The sequence below is a fragment of the Hoplias malabaricus genome, chromosome Y (assembly GCF_029633855.1).
Source record: "Hoplias malabaricus isolate fHopMal1 chromosome Y, fHopMal1.hap1, whole genome shotgun sequence".
In the NCBI taxonomy this organism is placed as follows: domain Eukaryota; kingdom Metazoa; phylum Chordata; class Actinopteri; order Characiformes; family Erythrinidae; genus Hoplias; species Hoplias malabaricus.
Genome location: NC_089820.1, coordinates 52498859 through 52526445, shown reverse-complemented (window position 1 = coordinate 52526445; position 27587 = coordinate 52498859). Strand labels below are relative to the sequence as shown.

General features: G+C 43.3%; 1 protein-coding gene across 1 annotated transcript in view; it reads left to right on the top strand.

The window, feature by feature from the left end:
• The window catches only part of LOC136678365 (teashirt homolog 3-like), a 45857-nt gene extending 25941 nt beyond the window's left edge, over nt 1–19916 (top strand). The window contains exon 2 of the mRNA XM_066656403.1: nt 14927–19916. Coding sequence (XP_066512500.1) covers nt 14927–18354 — 3428 coding nt within the window. The 3' untranslated portion in view covers nt 18355–19916. The remainder of the gene's footprint in view (nt 1–14926) is intronic.
• Nucleotides 19917–27587: the final 7671 nt, after the last annotated feature.

Here is a 27587-nt window from a genome sequence, read left to right as displayed (position 1 = left end):
ACACACTCTATCAGATTTGTAGGACACACTGAAAACTGTTGACCATTATTAGCATGAGTGTGAGTGTGTGAGAGAGACAGAGAGAGAGAGAGAGAGAGAGAGAGAGAGAGAGAGAGAGAGAGAGAGAGAGAGAGAGAGAGAGCGAGAGAGAGAGTAAGGTAGTGTGTGTGAGAGAGAGAGAAAGAGAGAGAGAGAGAGAGTAAGGTAGTGTGTGTGAGAGAGAGAGAAAGAGAAGAGGGGGGGTTAAGAGGCAGAAAGAGAAAAGGGTGAGAGAGCGCCTCTTGTGATCACACACTGAGAAACTGGTTGCTGTTCTCTGTGTTCTGCATTTCTTTTCTCTTTTAATCTTTCCTCCATCTCTCCGTCTTTGACCCTCCTTTTCTTCATTTTGCGCGCTCTCGCGTTCCCAGCTGCCATTCCCTCTTTGGAGACGCCTTTTGCCGAGACGTAAATACGTGTTTAACAGACCTTTGAGGCGTTTTATTCCCCTGCTCTTGCTCCGAATGCACTTCCCGAATGTTTGGGCGCTGAAATTCGAGGGCGGTGCCAGTGTCTCTGTGGAGGCCTGTGATTGCTGCTTTTTCTTATTGCTTCATTAGCTGAGTAGGCTTGTGTGTTTACCAGTGCAGGCAGAACACTGTGGACATTAATGTGTCCTCCTGTGGTTTATGAGCCATTCAGCTCCCACAGACACACACAGACACACAGACACACACACACACACACAAGCCAGTATAAACTCAATAAAGGCTTCATGCACATACACAACCCACTGGCGGGGCCACAAACACTCGGAGGCATACTCCTTGTTTTCTAGAGGAAGGAGCTGAAGTGTGTCTCTCAGTCCGTCGTGGCGCATATGAAGTGGCCTCTAGCAGTGGGGGATTTTATGGAATTAGCGGCGGGCGTATTTGACTTAGTGGGTTAAAGGCTCATTAGCTGGCGCTACACGTTGTTGGCGCTGCAAACACGTTAATATTTCTTAATGACGTGGCGCAGGAAAACAGTCCGTTGCTCGGCGCCTGAACTCTGCACCCCTGTCCCAGGCCCCTACTTTTCATTAATATCCAGTGATTGAGCGGAACATTAGCCGATAACGGCTGCAAGGAGATGACACATATACACTCCAAATGGAGGAATTAAAGCCATAATACAATCAGTCGCTGCCACTGCGGAAAAGCCTCTCCACTCTGCAGTGGGTGACATTTTCATACTATCTGACTCTCTCTTCTCTCTCTCTCTCTCTCTCTCTCTCTCTCTCTCTCTCTCTCTCTCTCTCCATGTCACACACCCTTGAAGAGATTTCTTTCTGATCTGTTCCTGTGGATTTCCGTTTTCTTCGAGAGTAAACAAATAAGCAAGGCGCATATGAATTACCCTGCTGTTAATTTAACCAGCTTTTTTTTTCCTTTTCTTTTTTTTCCATCAAACCCAAGAACTCAGTGAGATATTGAAATCTGCTTCCTGCACATTCCTCCATCGCCCTTTCTTCTCTAAGCCACTGTCTTATCCAAACCTTGTAAATCTGTTTGAAGAAATGTCAGCCACCCTTAATATTACAGGACCGTCGCGTGACGTTTGCACCGACAGGAAAGTGTTTGGAATTAAAACTGAATGATATGGGCACCAATGTTATCACGATGAATTTTCTATGACACACAATATTGTCACGATCAGAACACAAGACACATGCAGGTTGGCAAATTACTCAAGGGAAATATTTTACTGGAACGGTGTAAATCATTTTGATTTCCCCACTTCTAACTCAGTGTTCTTATGATACAAATGCGATGTTATCTGAGTCTTGTGTCATAACATTTTTTTGGGGCATTACCACCTCAAGCTTTTAAGGAAGTAGAAAGAGTAGCAAAGTAAAATGAGAAGATAAAATAAATATATACATTCATTCATTATCTGTAACCGCTTATCCAAATCAGGCAGGAATACACACTGGAGGGGCGCCAGTCCTTCACAGGGCAACACACACACATTTACACCTACGGACACATTTGAGTCGCCAGTCCACCTACCAACGTGTGTTTTTGGACTGTGGAAGGAAACCGGAGCACCCGGAGGAAACCCACACAGACACAGGGAGAACACACCACACTCCTCACAGACAGTCACCCCGAGTGGGAATCGAACCCACAACCTCCAGGCCCCTGGAGCTGTGTGACTGCGCCACCGTGCCGCCCTGTATATATATCACTCCCAAATACAAAGTTCTGAACTGTACACATATTGCACTTAAACTGGAATGGGGAAACTATGGAGATCGCTTGTTGCTAAGAGAAGCAGCCTGATCATACAAAACCATCAGGCGCATATATGCGTGGTATGACGGTAAATGTGTGTGCACACAACATGAGCTTCAAACACAGCGAGAACAAGAGGCTGTAAGATATTTAATTCAATGTTATTAATTCCTACACACAGTTTGTGAGTCCATACAGTCCCGTATTACTGTAATAACACGTGTAAATGGGCCTGATAGCGTGTTGCATGCGTTTCCATTGGTGGTGGTAACAGGGAATAGAAACAAAGGCTTGTTAAACTCTTAACATCATTATCAAGGCAGATCTTTGTGAAATAATTTGAGACTTTGTGGAATGATATCTGACATTAGCACAAGCCGAAATTCAAATCAATGTTTTTTTTTTAATTCCCAATCTCTCAAATTTCACACAACAATCAGAGCATCTGACTTCAGCTGTTAGTGTTTATTTATAACTTTCATTACTTACGTTTCCTTTATACTAATCATCAACTGTTCCAATAAGAGCGGCAGAACTGACCCCGGACCTGTAGCCAAGGACAGGGAGGACCCCGTCCGCTCTGACCGTAAAGGACGAGTGTCTCTACTGTCTCTGTCCGGCTGGTTATTTCTGGGGAGGGCGGAGTTGTTGGTGGGGGGTTGGGGGGAGGGATGAATGGGGGAGGAGGGGAGGGTTGTTCGGGTGCACATCAGTTTTTATTAGCTTAATAAATCACCTTTGTTGTCAATCAAGGCACGGAGAATAATTGGATATGGTTGAAGCCTTGCGTGATGGATTATAAATCATTCCAGATTAAATTAAAAGATAATGCACAAACTTAATGGTTTGTGTTTTGCAGTCTAAATTGCCTCGGAGCACTGCTGCTTTCCTGCTTTATTGCACGCCGTTTTTTTCCCTCTCTCTCCTCTAAAACCCAGCACGGTTTTCTCGCCTTTTATTGCCCCAAATGCAGCCGGCTCCAAGTTGCCAGCATCCCGACTGCGTTTTGTCTTCTCCGTTTCTTCCCCTTCCTTGCATGGGGCGTTTTAGCGGTGAGCGTTTCAGGGAGCCCAGGCTTTTGTTTGTGTGCATGCTGGTGTTTAGATTACGTGTCTGGTTTGATGTCCGCACTTGTAGCTCAGCGAGTTTGCTATCGAATGTAGCACCCGCAATATCATAGGCAATCAGGCCTGCTCCGGAGCCATCCCCGAGCTCGCGGCCTGTCCGCCTCCGAATCAGAATAAAGCAAATCTCTTTCTGTTTGCCCGCTTGACGTGGCCAGATTAACCCTGACATCCTCAACAAGCGGAGCTTGCCTCTCAGGTGAGAGGAGGAAAAGGAAAGGTGGGGGGGAACAGTCGACCCAATCATGAGGAGGACAGGGGTGAGAGAGGTGTGTAGAGAGAGAGAAAGATTTAGAAAAAGAGAGGGAGGCAGAGCCAGAGAGATAGAGAGAGAGGCTATATCCCACACATTAGCGGCATTGGCCGTCTCTGTCCGTTCGCTCCCTGACAGATCCGCCATTATCATAATCATTCAGAGAACATGACGGGACACTGAAGTGATGATGTCGTTTTATTTGCGGTAGAGAGAGAGGGGGGGTCTCTCCCGCCCCTGCAGCGCCCCCCTCTGCTCGCCCCCTCTCAGGCCCGGGCCGTGGCGAGTAGGTCAAATGACATCTTTTGATCAGAGCTGTCCAAAGAGATCAGAGGAGACTGGCAGGTAATGGATATCCTGTGACATGCTGAATGGAAAGAGGCAGAAAGGCAGCGCCTAGATGACTGCAAGGCCCCCATTAGGAGCTTCTCTCTCTCTTCCTCTCTCTCTCTCTCTCTCACTTGCTCTTCCTCGCCTCTTCCTCCAAGACCCCCTCAGATTGACGTCTCTACCTAGTCCCTAAATCAGCAAGCCGCCACTGGCTAACACCCAGCATTATGGCTTGGGAAATGCCTATTATTTTGCTGCCAAGCCTATCTGCGAAGGCCTGGAGCTCATATATATATACAGCAGAGGCAGTGTGTGTTTTTGAGGTCAGTCTCTGTCTCTGTGATGACTTTTTGTACTGTTACGACCACCTCGTTTCTGCTCGGGAATGCAGTTTTGTGTAAAAGTTGCGGTATTCCAACGTGAAGGTGGCCTGTGCTTAATCTATGCCCCATCTTTGTTGTTGTATTTCTTTCCCAAGTGTTAAAACGTCCCAGAGGAATGCCTGGTTGAAGCACGTTCCCTGTAGCTGCCGTAAAACCTCTCGCAACATAGACATACAACAAAACAACGTCGGTTGTGCAGCAGTGGTCAAACTCGTAACGTTAGGAGCGTACAGTGTTGCGTTACATCTGCTGCATTTTGTATGTTTTCACTGCATTCGTGTAATGTGTATGATAGCCTGGCTAAGCGAGGCCCTAGGGATCACAGCAAGCCAGATCTGTTCTCTCCCATTACCCTGCAACCCTCTCTAATGGGAGACTGACACAGCCCTGTGATTCTGTGTGGGAGAGAGAGAGAGAGAGAGAGAGAGAGAGAGAGAGAGAGAGAGAGAGAGAGAGAGAGAGAGGGAGGGAGGGAGGAGAACAGGAAAATTCGCTGAGATAGAATAAAGGAGGAGGGATGGAGAGAGAAATGCTGAAAGAGAATCAGTGTGTTGGATAAACAGAGGAAAAACACAGAGGGAGTGATTCACATAGAATAATGGTGAGAGGGATATCATACACACTGATCTAGCAGTAATCTCCTCTGCCTATACCACCCCCCCTTCTCTCTCTCTCTCTCTCTCTCTCTCTCTCTCTCTCTCTCACTCTCTCTCTCTCACTCTCTCTCTTGGGATATCCCTCTGTGGTTGTGTTTGTGTGTGTGTGTGTGTGTGTGTGTGTGTGTGTGTGTGTGTGTTTGCGTTAGTGACCTCTGGTTGCCCTGCACTTTAGGAATGTGACTGCTCCAAGTGGCATACATCCGAATAACAAAGGCGAGCGGGCGGATAATTTGCTTGAGCACAACCCTCCCCCCAAGGAAGCATACACACACACACACACACACACACACACAAAAAAAACCCACAATGTGCATGGTCACAGAAACATACCATCACTGTTCAAAAACAACAACAACAACAACACATTGTGGAAAAACATTGACAGACCACTGAGTAATATTTCAAAGCAGAATTTGATGCTGCACTAAAACCTCTTCATTCCTTTCACTTAAAGTCCACATTTCTACATTTTAGGATCATTTCGCATCAACTTTTACCAGAAATGTGATGACATCATTATTTCTAAGAACATCTGCTTTCAAAATACAAGCTGTACCACCTCCATCTGACCATTTCCCTTTGGCTTTCTGCAGTCAGCCCACCTAGGAGCAGAGAACCTTCTGTGGCTCTGTAAATGTACAAAAGCAGACAAAACACAGATGACACTCTGATAAATAAATACCATCTCTGCCTAGACGTTTTGCCATTAAAGGCTCCGGGCTCTAACCTGGCTGTCCAGCTGAGGACCGCGTCACATGATGGACAGGTGGCAAACTGTTTACTCTATTGATTTCTGAAGGGCATGGAAATATGGTTAGCCCTCTACCACACACAAACACACTCTATATGTACTTTTTAACCTAGTCGTCTCATGCAGGAAACACCTGCTGCGCCCCCACGACTTCTAAAAGACCCCCCCCCCCCACACACACACACACAAACCCCCAACCCTCCCTCCCTCCCTGAACATTAGGAGAACATTTTCAATCCTGACACAGGGAGGAAAGAGGCTGTGCGATATCCTGCACCACTGCTCATGGGTTCACTTGGTTAAGCGCGGGATCGAGCCTCTATTGTGAGCGCGTGACGTATTCCCGAACATCAGCGGAACTTTTCCAGACAGCTTGGCCCAGCTCGTTATTTGGAGAGGATGTCTCTAATTTGTCATTTCTTTGTATGAGCACACAATGTGATATGCATTTTTTGAAAACGATACGCCTGCGTGTGAGAGAGGGTGTGTTTGAACGCCTCCGTTCTGTTATCGCTCTCTACAGCTCTATCAATCTCTTGTTCAGCAACATCTTTAATAATTGTCCCTCTTGTGGAGTGTTAATTAACGGAGGCTGAGTGACCCAAGACAAAAGCGTCCAGCGCTGCAGCCGGACCAGACAAAAGGACGAGGAGGGAGACATTAGAGTAAGCAATGACGTGGTTTGCTCGCACAAAAATAAAAAAGAATTAGATTTTCAACACTCACATCTACTGATAAATTCAGACATTGTCACATGACCTGGTCACGTGGTCAGTTTGCCAGGAAAGCTGCTGGTATGCTAGAGGTGACCTGATTATCGGGAATATTTCGAATTATTTTACAGGGAAATTGATTGATAGCTATAGCATTGGTGGTTTAGCAGTTAGCAGTCTTGGCTGATAATGATTATACTCCTGTAATAGTTATATATATTATATTTGTGTTATTTTAGATGTTATATATACACACACACACATATATATGTTTAAATACTTCTTGTAGTGATGCGTTATCAGAGAGGGGATTTATGAAGATTTATGAGAACGTAGTATAGAGGCTATAGCACTCTGTAAATAGCTCTCTATTAGCAGTGCAGCATAAATACAGCTTATACAGCTCTGATTACACAGGTCCTGTGTGTGTGTGTGTGTATGTGTGTGTGCGTGTGTGTGTGTTGGCATGAGATGTGGGGACATTAGAATGATGTTGATATTAGAGAGGGTGAATGATAGCAGTCTGGGAGATTTGTAGAGGTAGTGTGTGTGTGTGTGTGTGTTTACCCTTGAGAATATCCACACTATGCTGTTTTACCCTCAGGGTTCAAATATTTGGAGGAAATGATCCAAGAAGCACATGTACTATTTTGATTGGAAATCATTTTGTGATGTGATGTGGCTCCAAAATGATTTTGTCAACAAACGTGTTTTTGAACGCCGCCTGTATGATACATGATGGAGGTCGGCGATCAAATAACGTTTCTGTTCGGTGGTTATTCTAACAGTCAGAGATGGCTTTGTTTGCTTAATCACCACCATTCGGGGTTAAACAGAGGATCCTCAGCTTGTTCTCTCTCTGTCCTGGAGCGCTGCGATATCGGAGCCTGGAGCCTCACCGAAACTTGACATTTGAAAGAGTTAAAATATTCTCTCAGATCATATTAAGACTTGGAATTCAATGTGGCCAAATATTAACACCAGACGTTTTTGGAGATCCGTAAATGGAAAACTGTATTTTGCACACGCACCCGGGAAATGGTCTCTTAATCAAATATGTACAAATTCATCTTGAGACCAGGCTGCTTTATTACTGATCAATCTGCTGTAACTTTAGTGTGCGCTGAAATCCATTGATTTGGCATTAACGGGAGTTGAACGTGTGTGTGTGTGTGATTGTTCATAAAGGCAAATGCAGGGGTGGGTTTGAACTGAAAGTGGAGGTGTTGAAATATTTCACAGGATTGAAATGTAGAAGTGTGTGTTTGACCATGTGTGTGTGTGTGTGTGTGTGTGTTTGTGTTGGAGGCTGTCGGCTTTTGAGTCTCGACACTTTAGCGGGAGTGTTAAGGAGCTTGGTGGGGGAAGCACAGTTCTCCAGAGTGGTTACCGGTTGTCATGCACTAGCAGAGAGAGAGAGAGAGAGAGAGAGAGAGAGAGAGAGAGAGAGAGAGAGAGAGAGAAGCGGAGGAGTGTAAACACACACACACACACACACACTCCCTCACACACATGCACACAGACTGTCAGAGGCTCTCCCGCTGAGTGGCATGAGCTGGCGATTAGTTGTGCTAGCGTCTGTGTTTACGGCTCTGTGTTCAGCTGCTGCTGCAGCTCCTCTGCCTCTATCTGAACTCTAATCCAGTCTTCCTCCTCTCCACCTCACTGTCGGCCGTCATCACTCACTCCTCCAACACACCACGGCCTCAACACACACGCATACACACATGGGTGCAAACGGCTGTGGAGACCGCAGCACACATGAGGTTGCAAAATATAACATCAGCACACCTGAAGATACTTTCCCCATATACAGTATTACCTGTCAAGATATCTCATTTTCCGGAAGACTTGCTGTGGAACACTCCGACAGAAGAATATGCCTAATGTCTCTATATAACTGGCTATGAAAAATGGAAAACACATTGGTTAGTAATTTATTTTATTTAAGTGCATCATCCAGCACTATTTTGTCTTGTTTAGGAATGTGTTTTTATTTTTTGTTTGATTAGTCTTTCTAGACTTTTCTAGATTTTAAGAAGAGTACCAATGAAAACAAACAAACAAGCAAAAAAAAAAACAAAAAAAAAACATAGAGAGTGTTATTCCGTTATTAGCGTCAGTTTTCGATTACCAGTTTGAAATATCAGCAAAATCTAACCATCTGTTTAAAGCTGATCTATTTATATATTATCCAACATGACACCATTTTATACATATGTATGTAGTATTAAAACTTATTTAATTGCATTTTTAAAAACAGGTATTGCACAAATATGGTCCTAATAAATACATAATAACATAATAACATATGTCAGTTATATTTAATAAAATATAATTATGAGTATAATATAAAAATATTCATATGATAATTGGCTGACGTGTAACCAATAGTTTGCCTTTGTTTTTATTTACAGGCTGCAAATTATTCATAGCATATATATTATTATTAAATGTCACATATCCACATATAGTAGCAGTGACTATATGTATGACACTCTCTAAAAGTGCTGTGTGGTGTTATTTACGACTGCAGTGATACCGTCCTCCAGCCCTAAGCGTAAATAAGAATGGCTAAGAATGGCTAGCCTCCTGCTAAGTGTGTTGGGACAATTAGGAAAAGTACATGTTGTTACACAGCTGCTGGCCCTGTAGCCCTTGTAATTAACAATCACTAAGCACCATGCAGGCTGTAAACAAGGCCTGAGTAATTCCATAGGTAATAGGGCCATTGTCTAATACAACCCCCACCAGCCCCCCACCCCCTTTCTCCTATACTGGAGGCAGGTGGCTCTAAGTACTATGACGAAGTAATGTATTGAAGTTGAATTCACTTGACTCCAATGTTTACATCACCTTCGTAGTAATAACTTTAGTATATTACACACTTTTTGGTAAAGTGTAAAAACTAAGAAGCAGTAGTGAGTGGATGCACTAACGGAACCTAATGGAAATAAGAGTAAATGCTATGTTTCACGTTAGCGCTCTCGTTAATGATTACGCTACTAATCGAATATATTACTAATCTCCTGTTTTTGTGATTTTCATTCGGTTTTTACAGTGTCCCAATAACAAAACTGCATGTGATTACTCAAGAGAAAAAAGCCATAAGCAGTGGTTGTGGATGTTCAGAGTCGTTTGCGTATTATTTTGGATATTTGGTGTGATGTTTTGTGATGCTACGCTAGGTAATGAGTAGATTACTAGAGAAAAATACCCACTGAAATGTTTCTCCGTTTCCAATTTTCCAAACAGTTATTGCTGAGAAAATGATAACGTAGCAAATGAACATGTACATTTTATACATTTTAATAATAGTTGTTGCTGCTGTTTGTTTGTTTGATTTTATTGAGTAATCATGACAACTCTACATCGTTTCTTTCAGAGTGAGACCAGACAAGGCAAGGTAGTTAGGCCTAGTCTTTGCTCTCTCTCTCTCTCTCTCTCTCTCTCTCTCTCTCTCTCTCTCTCTCTCTCTCTCTCTCTCTCTCTCTCTCTCTCTCTCTTCTAGCCTTGGAGAGGTGCCTCCATCCGTCAGAGACCCTGGTCGATGGGCGTCTCTCTGGGATCGATGGCACGCCTGTCCGCTCCCTCTTTCCCTCTTTCCTTCTTTCCCTCCATCTAGCCATGCCCCCTCATCCACCTCAGTGCTGGACACACACATACACACACACACATTTTCTCAATCACACAGACACACACACACACATGCACATACATGCGTATTCGTCTGGCCTCCCCACCAATTTGTCTGTGCATGTCAAATCGCAATAATTAAGCATTATTGATCTCAGATTCAATTAACTTCATTAACACAGGTCATGATAGCCAGAGAGAGGAGGAAGAGGAGGAGGAGGAGGAGGGGATGTGAGGAAGGAGAAGAGAAGAGAGAGAGAGGAGGGGAAAGAAGAGAAAGAGATTTGTGCTATCTCACATTCTCCAGCCCCACACAGACAGCCTGTCTGCTTAAGGCTACAAACCATTTTCCCCCTAATGATATCACATTGCAGATAGTGCCACATTAGAAGAGAGATACCTCCCATTATAAATGTGGGCTTTGGGGGCTATATATAGCAGATTTAATTACCAAGTAGCTCACTCTCTCCTCCTCTCATTCACACGCCCAGAAAGTATTGAAGTATTGGAGAGGCCCATAGATACCTACCCCCCGACTAGTCCCGCTGCGTTTAAGAGAAGAAAACCACAGAAATGTTCACAGACACTGGTTCAGACATTCCTTCGATCGCCTTATACATGTTGCAGAGGCTGCTTGCATGTTTGCGTAGGTTCAGGCTTCTTCTCTTATAGCTCTCTGTTTGAGTATTATATTTAATTTACTCTCCTATTTATTTATACCCAGGTAATTACATAGTCATTATATCGTGAGTTTGTTTGACTGTATCAGCAAGTTTGAGGCTGCACTATAATGGTTGTTCAGGGTTGTTATGCATGTATTCCAGGCTTTAGGAGCCCTGAGAGAAATGCTGGTTTGCCAATTCCTCGCCAAAAAAACGAACTCAGAATTCTGCCTGTACACGCTCCGTACGAAAGCAGGAATGACTTTAGTTACTTTCCATAAATTTAAGAGACATTTGGGAAGATTAGCAGCCATGCTACTTCAACAATGGAGATCACGGCAAATCCCTGAAATTATGCAAATGATAAAGTAATGGGACAGGGTTGAGCAACAGCAGAATGAGAAACTCCTTCATCCTTATTTTGCTGGAAGCAGTGTGAGGTTTCGTTTCATCATTCAGGCCCACTTTAAGCCTGTTAGAGCTGTGTGATAATGGGAGGGCTTGCTGCTGGACCAAACGAAGCCAAGGGCCACTCAGTTTGAAAGGTGCTGCTCTCCTCTGGCTTTCAAAGCTGCATTCTCTGCTGGTCGTCTCTCTGGATGTCCAAGTGTAAATTAGATCAAGCTCTCGCTCCAATCTGATGCCAATTCATTGGGAGGTTATTCTCATTTCGGGCACCCTCCCTCTCCCCAACACCCCCCCTCCTCAGCGTCGAAGCATCCTGTTCTCTAATTAAAAGAGCACCTGTGTGGTGTGTTTAGACCCGGGCCGGAGCCTGGGCTTCTGTGGGCCCAGGGATGAAAACTCAATATTGTTCCCAGCTAGAACACACAGTCTCTGGGCACACGGGGGGCTGGACAGGCTGGACCAGGGCCAAGGCTACTCTGTACGTGTTTGTGTCTTTGTGTGTGTGTGTGTGTGTGTGTGTGTGTGTGTGTTAGGGATTTGGGGTCTTTCCAGACACCCCCTTCTTGTCGTCTCCTCTTTCTCCTCTCTGCTCGTTTTCTCAGTGCTGGCAAAGGGCCACTGCCATGTTGTTAGGCAAGTTTGATTTTGTGTTTCGTGTCAGAAAATGACTTTTGGATAAGACTCCACCTTCTTTCTCTTTTATAATCTTCGTATATTATTTGACTTTTTTTTTTTATAATTTTATAAACAGCAGTTCTTTGCAGTGTTTTAAAACTTTTTCTGGACCATTAGAAATGGTTCCAGTTCCTTGAAAACAACCTTGTTCTCACCTTTAAATGTAGCTAGTTTTTTTATACAAAGAAAGAAAAATCCTTTTTTTCATTGTATAATACGTTTGTGAAAAGAAAAAGAATAAAACAATCAAACAAAGATATTAAATCCTCTGAACATTAGTTATATTAATCACAGCAGATTCCTTGGCTGAACAAGTGCGTTCTCTGTTGTTCGTACTGTTGAGTTCAGGTCAAGGTTTGCTTTGGGGAAGATTTCTTTCTCAGTGAGGCACTATCTCTCCTTTCTCTCCTCTCTTTACGCAGCCTCTTCTTCATTCTCACTGTGTAAATCATTTCTCGTCGTTTGTATTCAAGGTCATTTATTTGTTAAGGTTTGAGGCTTGATTAAGATTTGGAGATTTTTTTTTTTAGTCCTTTTGAATTGAAGTGTGTGTGTGTGTGTGTGTGTGTGTGTGGTAATTACAGGTTTGCAGTCAGGTTATGTAGTGGAGAGAAAGGAGATTTTACTTTGCTGTTTGGCCTTGATGTAAAGTGCTGCTTTGCTTCCTGAACGAAGGCATTGTTCTCTTAAACAGCTGTCGTTTTGGCTGATTCAGAACAGATGGCAGTGTGTACGTGTGTACATCAGTGTGTATGTGGGTGTGCTCATGTGTTACAGTATGTGTGTGTGTGTGTGTGCTACATGATCACAGTTAGTTAGTGAATAGTGTGGGGGCTGATTAGATGTTACAGACTGCCTGTGATCTGTGGCTGTGCATTGGTCCTGATTGTATTTTCTGGAAAGTATTTATTGTGCGAGACCATGCGTGTTTATATCATGCGCATTATGTTTTTACAATGTAGGATGGAAATATGTAAGACATTAGTACTCAGTGATGTTTTGGTACTCGTGTCACTTCGGTAGAAGTGGAAGAAGGAACATAATTAGATCATAATCTGCTGTTGTTTTATTTTTGTAGACAATTAAAATGACTCCACCATTTTTTTTTTGCATGTCTTGTCCCAGTAAAACATGTTTAACTTGCACTATAGACCTTAAGAGTATCGCTTGAGTGTAGAGGTAAACCTTGTTCTATATTCAGAAACAAACAACCAAAAAAATGGACCTGTTCAGTACCGTTTCCTTTCGGACAGTGTTCAAATATCTCACAACATAAAGACTGTAGCGACCTGTTCTAATCAATTTCATCCATGCAGTGGCTATATCAGACATTAGGCATTATCATAAATCTAAATATTCATAGGGAGAATTTGTAAATTAGACCGAATCGGGCATTTCCCCTTGGAGAGTCGAGACCATTAAAAGCCTGTGTTCACTATTGTAAACCACACTGACTGCCTAAAGGCATGAGGTGCGTGTTGTTCAGCTACAGCTGAAAGCTAAGAGGTGTCTGGGCCTCTGCGATCCCATGGCATGACACTGCCGAGGGCTACGAAACGACTGTCCTCATGATGACTGTTCTTTTCTTTTTCTGTGTGATTTTCTATGTCACGAAGGCCAGCATGGTTAAATACTAGGTCTAGCAAATGCTCTATCAGGGTGCTGACTGCATTATTAGCATTTGGGGGAATACTAGTCTTCCCAAAACCAATATGTCGTACTTGTTTCACTCCAGGAACTGAAGAAGCTGAAGGATATTCTGTATCAGACCAAAAGATATGCAACTCGGCATGTTTAAAACGGTTGAGGTAAACACAAGTGCGGCGAGCTCAGATGAAAATTCCTATCTTTGTTGTACGAAGTGATTTCCAAAGGTTCGTGTTGTGCACGCCTGTTGACAGATATTATATTTAGATTAGAATCTATATGCTGTGTGTTGAAACTGCAGCATGATTAGTTTGACTCTTGCAGTCGTTTAAACTGATTGAAGATGTTCACAGAAAAGCCCTGCTCTCTGTCCTCACTCAGCGCTGTTTACATACCTGCTCCATGCGTGATCAACAGTTACACTCTGGAATGTGTGGAATTACCACAATGTATTATACTCCCTCCCTCCTTCCTTCTCTCTTCCTCTTTCTGTCTCTCTTTCCCCCTCTTTCCCTTTGTTCGCCAGCATTTTTCCTGTCCTTGCAAAAAATGGCAATAAGTAAAAACAATTAGATGTTTTCTGCTTTAGTTTCATCCTAATGCCTTCCCCATATTGCTGTGTATTGTTTTTTTTCTTTATCTTCCTTCAAAAGCTATTGTATTCAAATATGATCCGAGTGCATACACTCCAGGCTAAACAGTAAATAATAACTTTCAACTTTCTAATCTTTCATAATTGACGCAAATGTGTTTTGTGCGAGGAGATTTTACATCGGAAACATACATACATTCATTTTTATTTACGAGCTGGCAAGCCTTTGCCGAGTAATGAGCGAAAATGCTTTCTTAATTTAAATGGCGAGAGTGTCTGTTAGGGAATGCATTAGAGGCTGCAGAAGAAGCGTAAGACATATTAATTGACAGACAGGAACTGCTGTCTCTGAGGTTGATACAAGTAATTTATTACTTCAGAAACGAATGCCACCTCCAGAATGTGCTTCATTAATTTCAAATTTAGTTTTAATTTCAAGCTGTTGCCCCTTGAGAAGAATAAGGTGGCAACTTGGGTTTGAAGAGACATTTTTTTTCTTCCCTCCCCCCTCAACCCCTTCCCTCTTCCGCTGTCTTTTTCGTCTCGCTAGCTTTCTCTCTTCTCTGAACAAAGGAGAAAGGAGAAATGTAACTTCATTTCATTTGGCAAAATAACTTAGCAGTGAAGTTGCGAAGGAATTACGGCGAGAGTTTATGATATGAAATGGCCTGACTGTCTTTTTTTTGTCACTATTGGAAAACACACTGATGCCTGACGTTTCTATCAGCCGTCTGTATGCTTTTCAAGACATTGCGGGAAGCAGTTTGTGAAATCTTTATAATTGGACGTAGAAATAACAAGGTTCTTTGTTTCTGTCTCTTCTTTGTTTTGTCTGCAGCATATGTTCCTGAGGAGCTGAAAGAGGCTGCCTTAATGGATGAGGACGTGGAGGGAGATGATTCAGCTGTTGAGGAGGAGCCTGCCATTAAATACATGTGTCAGGATAAAGATTTCCTTCTCAAAGAACGCTCAGGCTTCCACGACTCTCCAGTTGCAGACCTCTCCAGCCATGAGATGGACAGTGAGTCACACCTCAGCGAGTCTAGTGACCGCATGTCCGATTTTGAGAGTGCCTCGGTGAAGAACGAGGAGGATGGCACTGCCAAGGAGCCACTTACGTCACTCTCTTCGACTGCGTCCATGAGGATGACGACTTCGGCCCCGCCCAGCAGTGAGGAAGCCACGGCTGCAGGCCCAGACAGTCTAGAGCAGATGAAGGCCATTTACACCAGCTTCCTGACCAATTCGTACTGGTCGTCCCTGAACTTGAATATGACACAGCCTCCAGCTGAGAAACCCCCTCGCAGCCACAGCAGTAGCAGCAGCAGTAGTAGCAGCAGTAGTTGCGGTAGTGGAGGCTACGACTGGCACCAGTCAGCTGTGGCCAAAACCTTGCAACAAGTGTCACAGAACCAGAACAGAATACTGCATCCAGCATCTGAGCCAAACCTCTTCAGCACTGTGCAGCTGTACCGGCAAAGCACCAAGCTCTACGGATCCATCTTCACTGGTGCTAGCAAGTTTCGCTGCAAGGACTGCAGTGCTGCCTACGACACACTGGTTGAGCTCACAGTGCACATGAACGAAACGGGACACTACAGAGACGATAACCATGAGCCAGACGGTGAGGGCACTAAACGTTGGTCCAAGCCTCGCAAGCGTTCCCTACTGGAGATGGAAGGCAAGGAAGATGCCCAGAAAGTCCTCAAGTGCATGTACTGTGGACATTCCTTCGAGTCACTCCAAGATCTCAGCGTCCACATGATCAAGACGAAACACTACCAGAAAGTGCCTCTCAAGGAGCCTGTGACCCCTGTGGCAGCCAAGATCATTTCGTCAGCACGCAAAAGAGCCCCAATTGAACTAGACCTGCCCAGCTCACCAGACTCCAATGGTGGCACCCCCAAACCCTCTCTTTCTGACACCAGTGACTTGTTGCAGAAGACTGCAAATCCCTATATTACTCCCAATAACCGCTACGGGCATCAGAACGGTGCTAGCTACGCATGGCAGTTTGAATCCCGGAAATCCCAGATCCTGAAGTGCATGGAATGTGGGAGTTCCCATGACACCCTACAAGAGCTGACAGCTCACATGATGGTGACAGGCCACTTCATCAAGGTCACCAACTCTGCCATCAAGAAAGGCAAACCCATCATGGAATCACCTACTACCCAAGTCCCTAACACTGTGCCCTCCACTGAGGATAAGGTACAGTCAGTGCCACTAGCCGCCACAGCCTTTTCCCCACCTCCACCTGCACCTCCTCCACCAAGCATATCCCCTGCCATTAGTGCTGTGGAAATTAAGAAAGAGGAGAAAGAAGAGGAGTGCACCATGGAAATTCCTACTAGCGGCAAAGACCGAAAATTAACAGATGATGAGCAGGAGGAGAAATTTGACATTTCCTCCAAGTATCCATATTTGACAGAAGAAGATCTGGAAGAAAGTCCTAAAGGTGGGTTTGACATCCTGAAGTCACTGGAAAACACTGTCACTTCTGCCATCAACAAAGCACAGAATGGCACACCTAGCTGGGGAGGCTACCCCAGCATCCATGCTGCCTATCAGCTCCCAAACATCATGAAACTTTCCTTGCGGAACTCAGGAAAGAGCTCCCCTCTAAAGTACATGTTTTCTGGAGAAGAGATTCTGTCCCCCACCAAAAGCCAACCACTCATCTCCCCTCCAAGCTGCCAGACATCACCCCTGCCCAAAAACAACTTCCATGCTATGGAGGAACTTGTCAAGAAAGTGACAGAAAAGGTGGCCAAAGTTGAGGAGAAGATGAGGGAACCTGGAGCGAGGGCATCTCCTCTGAGAAGAACCACCCCTTCTCCATGTAGTAGTGAAGCTGGTGACTCTGCCAAAGGGGAGTCACCCAAAGACAGGAGAGGAGCCAAAACGCCAGAGAGCAATGGGTCAACAAACGCTCACAAGGATTCCAATGGTGATGCCCTCACAAAAGAGTCTTTAGAGAATGGGACTGACCATGCTGTGAAACCTCCTGTCACCTCGCTGTGCAGCAGCACTGCAATTATAACTGACCATCCCCCAGAACAGCCATTTGTCAATCCCTTAAGTGCACTTCAGTCTGTCATGAATGTTCACCTTGGTAAAGCTGCTAAACCTGCCCTCCCATCTCTGGACCCCATGAGCATGCTCTTCAAGATGAGCAACAGTTTAGGAGAAAAGGCCGCCGTGGCCGCCTCCACTCCGGCTCAGACCAAAAAGACAAATGAGCATCTCGACCGTTATTTCTATCATATCAACAATGACCAGCCCATTGACCTGACCAAAGGAAAAAGTGAAAAGAGCAGCTCCATGGGATCTTCTATATTGTCCTCCTCCACCTCAACTCCTTCATCAGTGTCACCCTCTTCCACCATCACCATGGCTAAGGCAACCTCAGCTGTAGCTTCATTCATGTCTAACTCACCCCTGCGAGAAAATGCCCTGTCTGACATTTCTGATATGCTTCGCAACTTGACCGAAAGCCATGCCTCCAAATCTTCCACACCGACAAGTCTGTCAGAGCGGTCAGATATAGACGGTGCTACTCATGAGGAGTCCGAAGACATGTCGCCGGCACAGAAGCGCAAAGGCCGGCAGTCCAACTGGAACCCTCAGCATCTGCTTATCCTGCAAGCGCAGTTTGCTTCAAGCTTGCGGCAAACAGGTGACGGCAAGTACATCATGTCTGATCTCAGCCCACAGGAACGCATGCACATCTCTCGCTTCACCGGCCTCTCGATGACCACCATCAGCCACTGGTTGGCTAACGTCAAGTACCAGCTGAGGCGGACGGGTGGCACCAAGTTCCTGAAGAATCTTGATTCAGGCCATCCCGTCTTCTTCTGCAGTGACTGTGCTTCACAGATACGTTCTCCCTCCACCTACGTCAGCCATCTCGAATCCCACCTGGGCTTCCGGATTAGGGACTTAGCCAAGTTGTCTGGGGAGCAACTGGCCAGCCAAATCTCACAACACACTAAGAGACTTTCTGAGAAACTGCTTTCTGCCCAAGCACACGCCATGGCCCACTCGCTCCCTAACGCCAATCCCATCCCTAGCCCCCTTTCCCACTCCCACTCCCACTCCCCCTCACCTTCGCCAGACGAAGAGGGCAACGGCACCACATATCAGTGTAAACTGTGCAACCGGACTTTTGCTAGCAAGCATGCTGTCAAACTCCATCTGAGCAAGACTCATGGCAAATCCCCTGAGGACCACCTTATGTATGTCTGTGAACTGGAGAAACCTTAGCGCTGGTCAAGGACACACTGCTGTTTCCCACTATTCTGTTTATCTTGCTTTCTTGCCTTTGGACTAACGTTTCATAAAAGCAAGAGACTGACAATGACTTACAAAGAACTAACTGCACATAGATGCCACAAAACTACTGTTTAGTTTCGGCACATGGTGTGTGGGTTTTCCTCCTGGAAAAACTCATTCTGGTCCAGAGACTTTCTCTTTCCTCATTTTAGGTAAAAGCAAAAACTGAAAATATTAAAAACAAAAAAAGGAAAAAAAAAAAAGATAATTTTCTAACTGTGCAGTGTCGAGTGAAGAGGTGCTGTTGTCACTGGTAAAATATGAAGGTATATAAGAAAAACTTAAAATGAAGTTGTATGTATTTGAAAGTTGTGTAAATTGGATTCACTTTTATTTCTTTTCATTTCTTGGCATCCCTGAGATGCAGGAAGCTGCATGCATTGATGAAATGGTTTAGTTCAAACTTTTGATAACTGAAGCTCTCTTTCCTTCTTTCTTTTCGTCAACGTGACCTACGTGTGCTGGTGTCAGCAGACAAAATTTAACCCTCTGAGTACGCCCAAGCACTTGTACATTAATTATCCAGAATTAAGCAAACAGTGAGAAGGCGATTGGGAATACACAAGTTTAACCATATTTGTGAGGCCACATTCTTATGTATTTTGATAATTCACATAAACAACAAACAAAAAGGATAGATTGCCATACCTGATGTTCAAGCTTTTAAACTGAGTGGCTTCCGATGCAAAACGTGTGTGAATCCAAACGGCAGTCTTTTTGTTTTCTGAAATCAGGGGCCTTTATGAATTCAGGTCGGTGTAAAAATCTGTACATAAAAAAAACATATAAACTAATTTCTGTCTAAATTATGCATCATTTTATATTTTTAATTTAAGAGGAGTATGACTATCTACTGGTGCACAATATATGAAGACATTAATGAAATTGTTTTGCACAATAGTTTTATAAATGTTATTTAATCAGATGATATGAAAAATGAGAGAAGAAAAAAAAATAACATCCTAAACTTTTATTTCCACCTCGTGCTCAAAGGGTTAAACTTCTTGTACAAGACAATACTTGTTCCATCGTTTCTTGAACATTTAAAGGTTGTACAAAAGATCCTACTTTATAACACAAGGAGGAATTCCATGATGTAACCTATTATTTATAAGCACTCTTGGTTGTTGTTTCATATTGTAGAATGCCTTTTTGATTGGTAACTTTTATGTTGTTCTGTCTAATTACTCTCCCATGATTCCGCACTGCAGCTTTATCATTTTTTTGGGGGGGATATGAAAGGTAACCATGGTTACCTTGCCTCCGACTGACAGTTCTGCTACATTTTTGGCAGTTAATTTACTGAAATAACTGACAGCTGCCAGTGAATGGAAATCTAATGTGTAAAATATTGGCATGTAAACAGCACAGGCACTGTTATGCATTCTGTGCCGTGATTCTCTTTTTTTTTTTTGTTGTTGTTGACAATGAAGCACCCATTATATGACTTCATATAACCTTTTTTTCTACTGCAGCATTAAAATGAAAATGTTTTGGGGTTTTTTTTGCAATAACTTGACGTGTCATGGCTCACAAGTTTGTCAGGCGTTCGCCAGTGGCTGGGTAATGAGCAGATTAAAGGGAAATGGTGTCAGTGTGTGGTGAAGATGAGTGCTGTGTGGGGATAGAGATCAGTCACTTCGTGGCTAGGCCATTCACTGTGGTCTTTGTTTGTGTGTGTGTATGGGTGTGTGTAAATGTGTGACATTTAAATATATCCACAAATCCTGGAGTGGAATATGATGATATTATAACTTTATATAATACGTTATCAGAGGATATTGAAAAATGCATACTGAGGATGTGATTCGTACAGACTCAAAACAACTGACTCAAACCAAAAGAAAGCCTCAAACATCTACATATAACAAGCAGTTAATCCTTAACAAATTCAGTGCAGTTGAGGTTTGGGCTTTGAGACCACAAGCAACCTATTAGATAGATTTGGAAATGAACTTTTTTTCCCAGGAGGGCTCCATATTCTTTCAGACCCATGCTGTTGACCCATGCACAGTGGGAGAATGGGTAAAACTATCTGGAGGTTCAGATCCAAAGCAAGAGCATTGTCTGGTTTCATCTCAGCCCTCAGAAATGAAACCTTACTACTGTCTTCTATTTAGTTTACCATCTCCCACCTCTTGCATGGTTGTTAGGAGTCATTTATTTATCTAGAACATTCCTCTTCCCTATGCTGTCTTTAGACCTTGTTGTTCATTTATAAAACGCAGAGTAGAATTTAGCCCAGCCTTACACCCTCAGTAGTGCTCTTATATCACTCTCTTGATTTAACTCCCTGCTTGGTGACACATCCATTCACTAAGTCTCCTAATATGGTTTAACTGGGGAAGCATCAGACAATGTGAAGTGAAAAGTGCCCTTCCCCCCTCTATTTCAGAGCCGGGGATGTAGCGGATAATTGCATAAACCCTGGCATTAACTGTCTCATTTTCACCATTTTATTCCCAGCTCTGTAATTAGTGCAGACTCCTATTTTGCGTGGATAGATTTGTTTGGGCTTCGTGCACGATGACAACAATACTGCACTGAGCAGAGTGTGACTTTCAAGTCCTGTTTTACATGGATCAACAATTAGACACTCAAAAAGGAGCCCATATCTTGGATATATGTGGTGGCGCCTGTGTGGTTCCTCAAGTGTGTGTGTGTGTGTGTGTGTGGATCAGGGGGAGTAAGGGCGTATAAGAAATATTTTATAATGGTGTGACTTTTTTCCCTCGAAAAAGTGTTTCCTCTGTTTAGTTACCGAATATGTTTCTCGTCATTTCTGTCAGTGAACATTCAACACACAGACACACACCTACGCATGCACACACACACACTCACACACACACACTCACGTCAGCAACCAGGTAGAGGGGACTTCATGCATGGTGACAAGGTGCTGCTGTGTGTGAAAATGTCAGCCTTCACAGGCTTGCCTGAAGTCTGGCGCCGTATTTAAGGTGCTCATTAGTCGCAAAGAAAATATGCGTGAAATTGAAGTGTAAGAAAGCCATTTTCTCTCTCTCTCTCTCTCTCTCTCTCTCTCTCTCTCTCTCTCTCTCTCAGAGCAGAGCCCAGGCACTCGGGCTTATTAAGGTTCAAAACAAGCATGCGAGAAGACAATGTGTAGCTATCAAGAAATGCCTACACTCTCTCTCTCTCTCTCTCTCTCTCTCTCTCTCTCTCTCTCTCTCTCACACTCTCACCCTCTCTCTCTCACACACACCATACTCTGTGGTTCGCCTCGCTGAGTATTATTTCACACTTGTTCACTCCATACATGATACTCATAGAGGGGACAAAATTTACCTGTCAGGAAGGTCCTATACACCTACTTCTTTATTTAAGGCCCATGTGCTGACATTCTGTACTCAGTGCAAAACATCTCAGGCAACTAAGAGCCACTTATCTGGACACTATCTGCGCTTCTGCAGGTCAGTGATGCAGTGATGTGGTTGCTGTAAGGAAAAACATTGATATCTGTTTGAAGAAAGGCTTGGTCATCTCTGTATTTGGTAAATCACCACCAGCAGAGTTGCTTTAATTTAATAAAATATTAATAAGCCAGGTGCTACTTTGTTTGCATAGTACTACACACTATATGATATTTTTGATATCTGGCACCTACTGATTTATCTAATATTACTCCTAATACAATTTTAGAATGGCTAATGAAGACATACAGTCTCACAGTACTAATACTGCAGCCATGGGTTTCCATACAGAGATAGCATTTGCACTGTGATTAAAACACAAATTGGCAAATGAATGCCAATTCATGAAGGGATGGGATGCTAAAGACTACATAAAAAAAGTTCAGATTCATCTGGAACGGTGGTGGGTTTAGATACAGGTGATTGTGTTTATGAGACTGGGATTCTCAGAGGCCCTAAATCAAATAATTATTTCCTACACTGTAAAAAATTTCTTGCAAATTTTACAGTAAAATACTGGCAGCAGAGTTCCCAGCCATTTACCGTATTTTTACAGGAACACTACTGTATTTCAAATTCACAGCATATTACTGTAATTATAATAAAATACTGTAGCAGACTTGCTGTAAATTTACAGCAGTTTTTTACAGTGTAGCTAGCTCAGGAAGCTAAAGTAGCAGTGGCAGTTAGTGTTCTCCTCCAAGTCTAATTGCTGCACATGTTTCCAAAGAAGTCCGTGCTAACTTTATGCCTGGTGTTCAGAATCCTTATTCTCAAAATATCTGGTTTACAAGGAATTTCTCTTGGTGCAGGAATCATAATAAAACGAAATCTAAACAAATAAAGAGAAGATGCATTTCCAACTTGTGATCACCATTTGATGTAAGAAGATCTAGCTAGTGGGTTGAATTGGTCACAAGTAAGTTACAGGGGTAAAAAAAAAAAACAAGGATGTGGCAAGCCCATAATAAAACTCATTGTAATTTGTTAGAGGCTTTCTTTTCACAATATCATCCCCCTCCACAAAAGCAGCACCGCAAAGGCCAATGCTGCAATAACAATTAACAAACAATGTATTGCACAAGGCTAGCAAGCACACAAGCTTTAGAGTAAATCACATGAATTAATTACAGACACAACTCCACCACAATGATCAAATGCAGCGTGGAGAGTAGTGCATGAGATATATACACAATGGCTATCGTCCTATGACTGCGCTCTGTATAGCGGCATGTACAGAGCCCCAGCAGTCCACACCAGTAAGCTGATCAGAATGAGTGGTTTATGTCTGCGGGTTTGAAGAAGGCCCTGATAGCTTTATCAGTGTAATACCACCACAAAAGACCCTCTGCTGTCTGGAGCGCAGCGAAAAAACCCCTCCAATCAGCTCACACACAAAACCCAATTCAAAAAAACGAATGGACAACGTTCTGCAGGATCTCCAGGCTCTGTGGGAACACATGGGGCAAAGCGATGGGAATATGGGAAAACATCAGTGAGACACACACACACGCTATGGCACTACAACATCCCATAATAATACTGGTGACTCACTCTACAATAGAGATGCACAATATATCATTAGTTAATTGTTAGCCTTCTCAATACTGCTATTGTGAAAGGATACATTATGCAATAGAGCCTCAAACCAATCATTAAGTATTATATTATGGGATATGAGCATCTTGATCAATGACAGATATTTCTGATAGAATTTGGAAGTATCAAGGGACATAACCCCCGCCTACGCCCAAGTAACTGATGTTTATTTGTTAATGCTTTTAATTAACAGCAGTGTTAATTAGCCTTTGTGTTCTGATAGGCACCTGAAGGCAGCATAGAGCAATAGTAAACCAGACCAGTCTAATGTGGAACATCACGCCATGGGCCCTCATTCCACTGCAGGACACACCACCATCACAATATGCAGCAGCATAACCGGAGTGTGTTTTCCATCCAGATCGTGCGGTCCTACCCTGTAACAATGGAGCCTGATTGATTCAGTGCTGCTGACCCTCTGCTTCGCTTTGTCCATGGAGCGGGCGCTCTCTCTTAACCCGTGTTATTTACATGCAGCGTAATTCACTGGCCAACAACAGGCTCACCTTGGAAGCTCTCCCATTAGACATGCTAATTTAGAGCGCATTGTAAATTCTCCGGAATCAGGCTCATGCAGAAGGGAGAAAAAATGTGGTGATTTAAAAAATACAGGCGCTCCTCTAAATCATGGGTGTGTCTTGATGACCCCAGCATTACCCTGGGCTGAGGACGAGGAGAAGGGGAGCGAGAGGGAGGGAGCTGGAGAGGGAGGGGGCATAGCACTTTGTAATGCGCCACAGTAGATCTTCCAGCCGTCACCTTACCAAAGTATCTTAAAATAACGCTTGTGATGAATGCGCAATTTCCCTAATTTACGGGGCCTCGGTGTGCTCTCGGCTACACGTGGGATGGAAATCTTAAATGGGGCTTGAACGGCGCTCCTCACAACAAGAAATCAATATGCCACGCAGCTTAGGGAACTATAGCATTGCCGGCTAGGAGAAAAGAGGGACTAATTTCCACCGAACACAACCATACACATACCCTTAGACCCTGCCGCTGGCAAAAGCCATCACACGTGTACATGGGTGAGCACATAGGTGTGTGTGAGTGAGTGTGTGTGTGTGTGTGTGTGCATGTGTGTGAGTGTGTCATTTGCGCCTCTTGTCTCAGAGCAGGTTGGCTGTCATTGGCGCAGTGGGATGACAAAGGGCATAATGGTGCCGCGCCGCAGTGTAGCATTACAAATGGAAATCACCAATCACCCGAGATACAACACACACAGGATGAGGTAATAAGGTCTCTCTGAGCGCATACGCTCACACACAGTGCATTCACATTCATACTCACATTGGTGTGTGTATGTGTGTGGTGAGACGAAAACACAGGGCCTATACTCACTCTTAAAAACAACTGCTACATACTGTAAATTTAACATTTCTGCACCAGCAGGAACATACAGTGCACAAACCCAAAAGGGTGCATACATTAACCTCCAAGGTATGTACACACAAATCCATTATTATGCTATCCACTATACTATTCTATGAGAGAATGCTACATATCTGCATTGACAATTACATAAACTTCACCCATGCACATATTAACATGCACTGTAAGTTGTACAAAAATCTCAGAAAAACGTACACAAATGCTAATCAATGTTTGCTAACAAATATGCTACATGCTAGTCAAGAATGTAAACACTAAAAATGTTTACAAAGTAACAGGCAGATGCTAAACTATAACTACTAAATATACGCTCAACTCAAACTTACTATGCACAAATATCAAATTAAATATGACATCACATGCACAGCTATCAATACTCTGACCTAGATTTGTGCTAGAAAAGCAGTGCACACATGGTACACAACAACGGTAACCTGAACGGCACTGTATGCAAAAGCACAAACGCATGCTCACTGATAATTATACTGAGTTCAGAGAAGTGCTCGAGCTAACATGTGATTAATGATTTTCACCCTTATGTTGCCTGCACATGCACACACTAACTATTATGTTGAAATGCAAAGCATTTGCACTACCATATTACATGCACATGCACAAATCCATATGCTAAATGATGAGGATAAATGCTATTCATTTGCATAACCAGATTGCAATAACAGGCCTACATTTGCTAATCAATAGTTATAAATACCACACATATGCATTTAAGTGCACACATGCATATAATAAATGATATCTATAAATGCTACACATTTGTATCATCAGATTGCATACACAAGCAGAAAGGCACATGCTAACTAAAAAAGCTACGAGCATTCACTGCCACCCACACAAAAGTCATGGAAACATTACTGTTTTCATGTTTTAAATGCATGCATATCTGTTAATCTATTTTAATGCCTCTGTAACAGCATGATTTCTGCCCGTCTTTGAAGCATGCTGAAACCCAGGCTCCAGAGACGCACTGATATTCTGCATTTCAAATGCTCCCATGCTCACATTGCTGCCTTAATGACATTGATGCTAGACAGCTGCTAGGTGATACACTGCACACTTTCATATAGCTGAGCCCACGACTATGCTCTGGAAAGCGCACTGGTTGCATTGCTCAAGCTGTACAAAATGCATTCGATTCACTTTTCAGAACATAAACAACAACACAAGGTGCAAATGCATCTGTGTGTGTGTGTGTGTGTACAACACCCCCCACCCCCAACTTACCCCAGCACCACCACCTCCCAAAATTTCTCATACTCTCATTGTCTATGAAGTGGCCAGCTCCCTGTTGACCTCTCTTTGGCCGATGAGTTAAACAAACATGGCCCTGACATGGGCCCCTTGCCCGGTCACTCACCCCTCACCTCTGACCCCAGCTTTGGGTGAGCAGCAAGCTACTGGCAGGCAGAGTCCACACAGTCCGTGACTTGGTCACAAAAGGGCCAAATGCAGGCCACAGAGCACTTCTGAGTATCAAAGTGGGGTCAAACCAAGCTCAATAAGGCTGGGAGAGCTAATAGAGTACAACTGGACCAATTAGAGCACACGTTGTACATGGATTTGTGTTGTTTATGGTTATATATGTTAGACATCTAAGATAACAGACTCCTATTCAATTTAATTAAGTTAAATTAAAAAGTAAAAGACAGTTATACATATATATATACACACACACAAACATTACAAACCTCGTAACCCCGCATCATAAAGCATGGAACCTTAAAGATATCATCAGCATTTTATTTAAAATTCCTTGATTCCTTGATCTATGATGAACAGAAATAGTTGAAAATTACTTGTCATAAAATGTCATTGCATTAACTTCCATTAAAATGAAGAACTTTCTTCCCATCCCCTGTAAAGTTATCATTTGGAAGCTGTTGTTATGAAAGTGCCAATTTAAATCAATGAAGAGCTAAGCCCTGAAACTATTAATATTCAACTGCTTTTCACCATTTCATGGGAGTAAACCATTAAAGTGGAAAGAAAGAAAAGACAGCTGTCAGCAAGTTGCAGTTCCTGGAGGTGTCCTGCTGTGGCTAGGTGATATCCCATCCGCCCTCTCTCTCTAAAAAGCAGCACTGGAAGTGTGTAAGGGCTGTTTTTCTTGGCTCAGGTTGTCCCTGCTTACATCAGATAAAATGCTGCCGTTGTCTGGGACCTCACGTACACCATACATGGTTTACATGAATGCTACATCGCTCCAAAACCCCTGCTGGGTGCTATATGAGTCTCACTTCATAGAGACCCATGTGTTTCCCTCGCAGATGTCTCGCCGATTATGTATACACCAACGTCCTCTTTCATCCTCACTTTGAACCTTCTTTTGTTTTATTTCTAAAACTGTGGCTGACATTTGACAAGCTTTGTAATTGCTGAATGCTGGAGCGCTCTTGTTGTTTAGGTAATCATTTTCTTATTTAGTCATTCTCTTTCATCTTTAAGGAGGAGGATCTGATGTTTTCGTTGTCCTAATACTCAGTTGTTGGCTCTGTTTCAGTAGTGAGGACTGGTTCAGTCGAGACTCAATGGCATTCATACGAATTTATACAGTGAGGAACCATGACTGTTAGAGTGAAGCATTCAGTTAAGGCCATAAATGTCAAAACATCTTTGAAATAATGACAATTACTTCTAGAAAAGTATTTAATGTTTGCAGTGTAATGTTGTGTAAAATAATGTAATTATTTAATATAGGTAATTGTAGGTTAGCATTAAGCT